Source organism: Symphodus melops (assembly GCF_947650265.1).
Source record: "Symphodus melops genome assembly, chromosome: 1".
NCBI lineage: Eukaryota > Metazoa > Chordata > Actinopteri > Labriformes > Labridae > Symphodus > Symphodus melops.
In genome coordinates, this window is record NC_136691.1 from 53,777,866 (window position 1) to 53,787,964 (window position 10,099).

General features: G+C 41.5%; 1 protein-coding gene across 1 annotated transcript in view; it reads right to left on the reverse strand.

The window, feature by feature from the left end:
* vps13a (vacuolar protein sorting 13 homolog A) overlaps positions 1-9,097 on the reverse strand; it is a 34,058-nt gene extending 24,961 nt beyond the window's left edge. The window contains exons 1-17 of the mRNA XM_079338294.1: positions 8,874-9,097; positions 7,684-7,727; positions 7,547-7,589; positions 7,375-7,470; positions 6,884-6,985; positions 5,714-5,823; positions 5,557-5,616; positions 5,377-5,436; positions 4,916-4,996; positions 4,537-4,594; positions 3,884-4,011; positions 3,593-3,699; positions 3,295-3,466; positions 2,400-2,462; positions 1,523-1,655; positions 1,105-1,199; positions 836-982 (exon numbers count right to left, since the gene is read on the reverse strand). Of these exons, the coding sequence (XP_079194420.1) occupies positions 836-982; positions 1,105-1,199; positions 1,523-1,655; positions 2,400-2,462; positions 3,295-3,466; positions 3,593-3,699; positions 3,884-4,011; positions 4,537-4,594; positions 4,916-4,996; positions 5,377-5,436; positions 5,557-5,616; positions 5,714-5,823; positions 6,884-6,985; positions 7,375-7,470; positions 7,547-7,589; positions 7,684-7,727; positions 8,874-8,973 (1,599 nt within the window). The 5' untranslated portion in view covers positions 8,974-9,097. The remainder of the gene's footprint in view (positions 1-835; positions 983-1,104; positions 1,200-1,522; positions 1,656-2,399; positions 2,463-3,294; positions 3,467-3,592; positions 3,700-3,883; positions 4,012-4,536; positions 4,595-4,915; positions 4,997-5,376; positions 5,437-5,556; positions 5,617-5,713; positions 5,824-6,883; positions 6,986-7,374; positions 7,471-7,546; positions 7,590-7,683; positions 7,728-8,873) is intronic.
* Between the last annotated feature and the right edge of the window lie 1,002 nt (positions 9,098-10,099).

The window sequence follows — 10,099 nt, forward strand, 5'->3', positions numbered from 1 at the left end:
CGTGATTCTGAGGAAAAGAGGAGAAGGAACCAAATGTAAGTTACACACGTGCCAGAAACAGATGTACTGTGAGTGTTCAGGGCACGACGAGGTCGACATACAGAATAAGATTATAGTCCAGTTTCAAGACTATAATCTATATCAGGGATGTCAAGATACCAGAAACAAGTTTACACAAGTTCAAATCACATGATATGGATACAACAGCAACAATACAGAAGACACCAAATAATAGAGAAACTGCAGGCAAACTCCTGCACACTGTCCAAAGTGCACAAATACAATCTACTAAAATGTTGCTAAGTATTTGTGAAAGGCATCTCTCTCTCTCTCTCTCTCTCTCTCTGTAGACGTAGATTAAAACTACAACATGATGTGTAGCTTTTTTCTCAAGCTTCAGTACTTATAGTTGCTGTCAATAATTAAATGAATAGACTTCAATGTTTCCAAACAAGTGCTATCTGCTATCCCTACTCTATAACAGTAATGTAAAAACAATCGTCCCCTTAACTTTTTTTTTTTTTTTTTTTTTTTTAATTTGGTTATTTTTGAAAATCACAAACTGCCTCGAAACTTGAAGTATTGGTCAAAGTGGGGCCCGGGGTCGAGCTCAGTGGTTGAATCAGCTCTGTGTTCAGCGGCCGCAGGTTGGACTCTCATCTTTGCTTATTTACTGCTTTACTTTACTGCTCCTCTCAATACAGGCTTTAAAAGCTTCTGTTATTTCATTATTTAAGGTTGTGCTAGTTTATCTTTATTTCCTGTGTTTTTGCACCGACACACCGAGACTTGTATGTTTTTTTTGTATTCTGATAAAAAAATAAATAATTCAGACAAACTTGATGGCTTGTGCTCCGGGCCTCTGTGTGAGTGTGGACATGAGCTCTCCCACAGTCAGCTTGATGATCTCATTCTTGTCTTTGTTGTCTTTGATGGACACGGTCAGCCTCTCCATGTGGAAATTGACCTTCATGTCTTCAAACTACAAACAAACAGAATCAAAGTACAGGACCTGAGATTTGCATTTTGATCTCCGTATGATTGTCTCAGTGGGATGAAGGACAAAGGGAGGTATATTTTTAGCGTCTGGGGGAAGTGACTCACATCTTTTGGCAGGTTGGGATTAGCAGCCGTGTCACTGTATCCGATGGCAGTGTAGAGTTTCGCTTTCTCGGCCGAGGTTAGCAGCTCGTCAAAACCTAACACATCGAGACAGGAAGACAGAAAAAGACAAACAAAACCTTTACAAACAGCTTAAAGACAAACATACAGGAGCAATCTACTCAAACCCATCTGTCCATAACATTATAAAACAGCAGCACAAAAGGATCAACTCAGTACTGTTCACTGGTAGTTAAAAAACATTTGCACCAGGATGAATACCTTGTGTCACTTAGTGATGGACGATGTAAAGAAATTTTCTGAACGTATTCATAAAATGAAATGGAGGCATTTTCTGAATTTTCATGAATGACTCATCTCGGTAATTCTGTGGATGATTTAAATCTGTTCGACGTCCTACCTCCAGTCTTGACTTCTTTTTTTTCCGCTTCTGGCTCTGCTCCCCAATTCCACATCCAGCTTAACCAACCCTCGGACTCCTCCTCCTCCATCTTTAACCCCGGCCGGTAGATAACCAAGCCCGCTTTGCTCGCCTATGTAAGAAAAGACGAAAAGAAAAAAATAATAAAGTCAGTGAAGAGATCCAACTTTTTTACTACTTCAACAAATGAGAAACAATTTTTGGCCTTTAAGACAAAAAATACAGGGGGGCAGTACAGGGATGGATGGATACTTTATTGATCCCGAGGGAAATTCAAGTTCTTTTTCTTTTTTTTTTTGCAGAACGCCAGCGTTGATATTCATCTTTATGTCGTTGTTTTGTTTGAGAGCCCCCTGGTGGCTGAATTTACACACTGCGCCTTTAAGAGGCAAATATTCTGTGCTTCATGTGCCTCTCAAAAGGGAAGGAAGAGGCTTCACTCGTCCACTGGAATCAACGAGCGAATTCGTTTTGGATGAGAAATATTATGTTGAGAAAATGGCTGATTAGGAAAGTGAACATTTTGACATTTTGTCAGAGATCTTCAGCTGTGAAGGAAAACGGACTCCAGTGAAGAGGAACTATTTCATAACACTTCAACCAAAACCACAACCACTTGATGCAGCCGCTGATAACTTCTACCACCGTTATGTTCTGCTGATTGTATGTGGTATAACATGGTGGAAAGAAACTGAACTGTGCATGTATTCTACTCTCCACTATCTCTGTTTCTTATTAATGCCTTAAAGGTAAACACATGGTGATATAAGGATTACACTAAAAGCATTCATTAGCTACAGTGGAGTTACTGAAGGAACATTTCTAATGTGTCAGTACAAACAGTGGGTTAGCTTACCTCCACCTCAGCCTGCTGTCTGGCTAACGTGATGTTAAAAATATCCAAGGTCTTCTCAGGCTCCTGTGAAGAATCAGAAAGACAAATTGATCCGAGCTTTTAGTGGCTGCTCCAAGCGAGGATGCATTACTTCCTTAATGTGCATTATGATTCACGTCAGGGAAAGACGATGCTTAAAGAGCGGAAGACCGACAGAGGAAAAGACCTTTTGACTTAAGGCTGTGTTTCTCTGAGACACATCATCAATCTGAATTTTGCACTTCCATCCATCCTTGGGTAGCCGATAAGGAGGTTTGTGATTATGACTGGAGCAGGCAGTTGTTTCCTCTCACTGCAAGGATATCGAGAAAGCAATGCGATTGCAATTAACTACTGGACCATCACAGTGCAGGTATATCATGGGGCATGATATAGTGCTGTAGTCAGTCAGGTTTCTGACAGGACGCAATCGAGCAGAAGCTGCAGGTCTGAACTCAAGTATGAGCGCTGTGTGTGTACGTGCTTAAGCTGCAAAAGATAGTAAATACAAGCATCATGGCATCGTTGAAATTATTATACTGTAACAATGGAAATTAAGTTGAATAAAGGGACATTATCCCTGATTTCTTTTCGCACTCGGGGACACTGAAGGAGAATTACAGGTAAAGTGCTTTTTACACTGCAGGTCACACCGACACATTCACACACTGATGGTAGAGTCAGCCGTGTAGTGACACCATCAGATTTAACTAATCCCATTCATACTCCGCCGACGAAGCAGCAGGAGTAATTCAGAGTTAAGTGTCTCGCCCAAGGACACATCGGCCATGTGGCTGCAGGAGCTGGGGATCGAACCCTCAACCTTTGGGTTGAGAGACACAGCCGCCCGATCTCGTTTCGTTCAGCCCCGTCTCACCTCCAGCGCCTTGAGCAGCTCCTCGCTGGGTTTCTTGCTGGTGATTTTGGTCTTGTAGAGCTCTCTGTAGCGTTTCACCATCTGCCGGTGGCGGCGAATGTGATCCCATGACCACATGTGGAGACGAGGCTTCACATCCACCTCCAGGGTGCCTGTTATGACGTACTTCCACCTGCGAGGTAGAAAGATAAACAGGAGACACATCAGTGCAAAGTCAGTAACTTAACCTGCAATATGTCAAAGTAACAAATAAAATGAGGTCAGAAGGAAGTGTCGAAGTGCAAATGTGTTTTCTGACCATATATGGGCATTGGTGCGAACTTGGACCATGGGTCTGTACTTCCTGTATGGCAGGTTGCGTGACATCATGTCCACTGAACCCAGCAGCTCCAAGATGCTAATGTACTGGAAAGAGAGGAAGACAGTAATTACTCAGAGGACTGAAGGAAGTGCAGCTTGAAATTCTCCGTTAATTTCATCATGTCCCGTTTGGTCTTATCTCTCACTCTCTCTCTCTCTCTCTCTCTCTCTCTCTCTCTGAGGATGAGGTTTAAAAAGTGTTTCAAAGACACACAAACAGATCACCAACCTGGGCTCTGTTCAGTTCAATGGCCACCTCGCTGAGATTGACCATGAGGTCGACTTTAGGGGAGGAGAAGTCCACATCTGAGCGCGGATTCATCCGCAGTTTAGCGTCGGCTGAGATTGGACGGAAAACTGTGGACCAGCAACAAGGAGTAGATTATTTGGAGCGTATTGTTAATCATTGCATTTTTATCTTTAATTAGGTATTGGTGCCTATTTTTCATGGGTAAAAAAAAAGACCTGTTTTTTTGTTGAATACAAAATTTTGTCCCCACTCCTCAAATACTGCGTTTCAAATAAAACTACGAGCAGCGACGAGGTCACAGTCTAGACGCCAAACTCAAACTCTGTTCAGCTGCTGCAATAAATATGTCAAACATGCAAACGTGGGTCACATGACTAAAATATATTTATCTTCTGAGAGGGTTGTGTTTGGAAGGAAAAAAAAGCTGTGAGCTTTTGCCTCAAACTGAAAATCAAACTAAATCTGTTGAATGTCCTGAACATCTGATGAAATGTGTGTGTTCGGGATTTGAGCTGTGTGATTCACACCAGGTTTTTGGTTTTTTTGTCATGCACTACATACACACCACGTCCTCATTTTACACTCTTATTACAACACATTTGATGAAAGTATTAAAAGACAGACACACTCACTGAAGTCATGGCTGACAGAGAGAGAGCTGTTGGTTTCCATGCTGCTCTGAAGACATCTCTGTTGAATGATAAAGGGAGAGTTACAGCAATTAGTTAATCATTATAAACCATTATAAAACCACATTTACAAAGACTACACCAGCACAGCTTTGTGGTTGAAATGAATGGCTATAAAATTCTGCAGGGATCTTGAAAGCACTTGCACGTAATTACAGTAATTGTCCCACAAGAACAGATCGATAGGATCAATATTAGGCCTCTTCATTCGAAACGAGCCCATGATGTCACAGTAACGGTGTTGTGTGAGTAAAGCATGGCCAAAATCCAGTATTTTTCTGGTGGGAACAAAGGTCAGCACGGTCACACGAGAGAGACTCACCAAAGCCTCGTCTGCACTGTGATTAGAGAAGAGAGTGGAGTTGACATTCCAGTAGGCAAACAAGTCGTCGAGCTGAACCAGCTGAGAGGAAGGAAGAAGGAAAACACAAAACAATTAGACAGAGATACAAACCATGCTGAGCCCACAGTGGGAAAACAGGATTTTTGTCACTTTTTGGGCCTTTCTGTTTTTATTGGATGGACATCTTAAGAGATAGATAACGTTGGGAGGGAGGGGGAGGTGTCAAGCAGCAAAGAGTCAAAGGCGGATTCTAACCCACAGCCGCTGCAGCCTCTGTACATGGGCAACGTGACATTACCACCAGGCTGTCAACGCTCCCAAATACGTTTTTTCAAAGTTAGGCACATTACACCAGGGAACAAAGTACACATGGGACATGATTAAAATGGTCTTTTAAACTTTATTTGTCATAAAGGCCAATAATTGGTTGAATTTCTTACCTTGAAGAAAAGCCGGGAATTTTCATCCAGCAGGCTGGGAGTCCAGTTCTTATCCGCCGTCTACACGAGCAAACAAGCAGTAATACATGTACTGTTTTTATTTCAGATACGACTGCACACACTGAGAGACTGAACGTGATACAGGATTTAGTAGAGCAAAGGGACATTACAATGCATTACCTGAAGGCTGAGGTTTTTAAGGGACACTCCAAAGGACAAAGGACAGTTGGGATTAGTGACCTGTGGAACGGTAATAAGATGAACGCTCACATGAGGCTGCTTTTAAAAAAGCTTAATTTACATTTAGTAAGAAAAGTAGCCCAGCTGGAGCACTCACGTCGTCTTCATAGCGGACGTGGATGTTACAGATCTTGACCTGCAGGTTTTTGATCACCTGAGTGACGAGCTTCTCCACAAACGTGTCCTGTTTCTCCAGGGCCGGATTTTCTGTCAAACACAAGAAAATGCCACGAATAAGATCCCCGTCGCTTTCCTCCAAATTTGCTTCAGGGCTGAGTGACCTCTTGTTCCCTAAAGTTCATTTGTTGATGAAATTTATAATTGTATTTAAGACTTTCTTGCTTAAATACAAGATTATTATTTTTTTTACGTCTCTATTTGAAAGACAGAACGAAGGATAGAGACGATAATCTGGATGAGAGAAGCAGGAAAGGAGCCACAGGTCGGATTCGAACACAGGCCCCAGGACTAGAGCCCACGTACATGGGGTGTCATCTAACCACTAGTCCACTGGCACCCTTCTTGCTTGCTTTTTAATACATAACATCATCTCACTGTGAATTTGAATCATGGTTTCGTTTTTAGTTTAATGCAGTCGTTTTGCGACGTCACTTTTTCAGTGTCGTAACGTGACCTGAATTACACTCTACAATCACGAGTGATTATTGCACCTACGGCGCATGATACTGCAGGGCCTGTTCCGCCCTCAGCACTTCTACAAAGACTCATTTGAATGTTTTCTCTGGACATTTAAATGCTCTGAAAGACGATATCGCTTTTATTCTTGCATCTAGCACAGCATTTAAACAGATCAAACATCATGGAGCAGAAGTTGGTAATGTTTAATTCTCAAGTTCTAGCAAGAAAAAGAGCCGATTTAACAAAGTATAAGGGCCCCTCCAGTTCAGAGAGAGAAAGCACAATAAACATGCACACACATCAGCAGATAAAAAACCCACAGTGGAAAGTGTGAAAAGCTTCTGGCTGCACAGGAACTCAACTACACAAACCATGACCACGTGTGGCGCCAAATCTCTGCTTTTACTGATTTTTTTAACACTTCACACAAACATGTTTTTTCTACTACTCTAACAGAGCCTGTTACTGCTCAGTTCTCAAAAGCTGTTCAAAGTTAAAAGGAAGTCAAATATCTGACCTGGTCCAGGTGCACACTGGTAATATTTTCTAACACGTTTTACACACATATAATATAAGTGTGTATAAATATACATAGAAGCACAATCCAGTTACCATCACCAGGTCTCACCTTGCTCAGCAGCCTTCAGCTTCGTCTCCTCGATTCGCTGGAGTTCCCTCTGACGAGCCTCCTGTAGCTGCTTCTCCTCTTTCTCTGCATCATACTTTATACCTGGAAGAAATTCACCAACCACGTTTAGCATGCATGCACATCTTACAGAACAATAAAAGACACACAGATACGCGTGAGTTTCCTGTTTGTCCTGACATGTACTTCAGGGTCATGAATATTTGAGAGGCCTCTTCTGTCTAAGTGTGCTACACCATGTTGTGTTATTTAATAGACCGAGCTCGACGGATCTAAAATATCAAATCACTTGAGAATGTGTTCACTACAATACAGGTCTTTAAAAAGATGCAAGAAGCTCTGAATGTGATTTATTATTATATTTAAGGACTTCGAAAATCGGATTAATAAACCCACGGTGAAAAAAGAAATAAAAACACCAGCACATGGCTCCTGTTTGAATGGATTTAGCCGTACATAGATGTCGGTCTTACTTGCAGTGGGTACTATAAGCAGAAAGACACCGTCCAGTGTCGCCTCCACGGACTGGGTGTAAAGGTTCTTCCAAGGAATCTTAAGCTCCAGCCGTCCTGTTGACGAAAACACGGAGTGAGAAAACCTTCGGTGGTCACGTGGTAAAGGTGACAGCTGAGAGGAAAAACTCACCTATGTGACCAGCTCTGACTTTAAAAGGAATGTCAAGTTGACTCTGCCATAAAAAAAAATAAAAAAAAAAGGGAGTGAATTCATTGGAACATAAAATGTGTCTCACAGTGAACGCAGTATTGATTCATGCAACTTACCAAGGCGTTTTCCTTAATTTCAAGATTTTTGAGAACAACATCACCTGTGAAGGAAAGCAAAGGTTTACTGATGGTTACTGTACAAATACTAAGAAGTCAGATACGTTAGTTTGGAACTACAGCATACAGCTAGAGAGCAAAAATAATGCTTTTTAGAAGAGGACTCAACTAAACATCAACAGTGCTCACATGAAGGTGTCATGGATCATGATGCCTAAAGTTGCTCTATAGTTCATGTGTATGTATGACTCTGGATATATTGCTGCCCTTCTAGCACTTTTTCCATTTATTTATTTATTTATTTTTATTGTTTCCTCTGTCTTATTTACTTTCTTTCAATCTTTAATTGTTCCCTATCCTAAGCCTCCTGTAGACGGGGGTTGAGGCTGTACAGACTGAACCTCTCTCCTCTAACGTGTCTAGTTTATAGTTGTATTTGTTGGTTGTTGTTTAGTTTTATTGTTTCTATCTATCTCAAAACCCTGCTACTCACTCTGACATTTCACCACAAACTCCTTTTTTTAAATTTTGTTATCAAAAACTGTTCAATCATCTCCTTTTAATGTGTTATATTGTTTGTTTTTAAGCCTGCTTGTAAGGTGTCCTTGGGTTTTTTGAAAGGCGTCCACACAGTAGATAAAGCAGTATTATTATTATCATTTATCTATGTTGTGCTACAGGAAGTATACTATTTAATAAGACATAATTAAACACTTAATTACATTAAAGCCAGTCATGACAGGTTTGGAGTTGTAACAAGTTGGCACACATCAAGCAGTGGCCCTAAAACATCTCCTCTAATCCTATCATTTATCCGGACAATGCACAGAGCTGCTCCTCTCTTGACTTTCAAAATAATCCTGTGGAGGAAAAAAAAAGGGTTTCATGATGACACAAAGTGTTGTCATAAACTAAAACTGTGACAGGGTGTGACCACGAGCTCACACACGAGCACCTACCTGTCAAACAGTAACGAAAAGGGTTTAATAACTAAAAGCTAGTAACGCAGCCATATATGAGTAATGCTATGTGACTTGCTCACATTAAACAGCTAACGACATTGTGCATAGTTTTACTGACGCCGACAGCTGAGGTAGCCTGTCACAACACACGACTGGTGGCTAACGTGTATTAGCATCGACTAGCTCCCGTTTTTGACCACTAAACCGTCAGCTCACAAGTTCAGTTACCTCCCCAGATGCCGAGTTTCAGCTGCGAGCTGTCGAGGTTGACAACGTAGTCCCCTAAAAACCGGTTGAGGACATCAACCACCAAGCTTTCGAAGACCATTTTGGCGTGACTCTCATCTACCTGTCACCATGTTTACATCCTTTCTGGGGACTCGCTGCTTTTCTCGCACTCAACCTCAACCCATAACCGACGTTCCATTTGGGGACGTCTTGAGGCTGACGGGCGGTGCTGTGACGCCATGACGTACCTCCAATTAGAATCAGCAGAACGCGTCATGTTATTTAAGCCACGCCCATATACAAATGGCGCCATAAAATATAAACAACGGCTGAAACTGGTTTTATTTTTGTCCATACCTGATTAAATAAAGGTTAAAACAAACACATCAATGTCTCTCCGAGTAGCAGAAAGGAAAAATGGGTCCTTATTTCCCTTCTTGTTTTACTCCCTGTCTTTAAGAGGTAACACTATTGAATACTGTGATATTTAGGCTACAGCAACAGCTCAATGGAAACAAAGGGTAAGATAATAATTAGACGAAATCAAAACCAACACATTCAAAGCTTCCATTTGGCCTTAAATCATTTGCCTGACATGATGCCTATGTGTAAAAAATAAAAGTCTGACATTGTTTCCTCTCCTTGTAGACATACGCCTCACAACATATGCTCACATCACATCTCAGCGCGTTACCGGTGTTACGTTTGAAAGTGTGACCACGTTGACTGGTGACCTTTAGGCCAGTGGTTGTGTGCAAAAACAAAGTGTGGCGTCGCAAATGCCTCGTTGCCTAATATATATATTTTAAGTAACGCTGTAAAATAAAATTAACAAAAACTCATTCACGTCAACAACGCATTTGTCGGAGAGTCTTCAGTTAACACGGTCACCTGTGAAACCACAACACCTGTATGATTCTTGTGAATTGCTTGCTAGGCCTGTTGTGTGTACGGATGCCTTTTAATATTAATGTTATGGTTTGTGTTCTTAAACCTGTTAGCAGTGTATGCCAGTAGCTTTTTGTGCTGTCGTCTGCCTGCAGAGGAAAGAAGGCACCTTCATGTAGACTCATGCAAAGTAATTGGTGATCCGTGAATAGGTGTTTCCTCCGGTCAGGACAGGTCTTCATTGATTAGTTTACCTAAATCTACTGGCTGACTGGGATAACGAGAGGAAGTTAAAGGTGAAACAAAGTTCAGTGCCCTTTTTGAGCATTGTTGTGTAA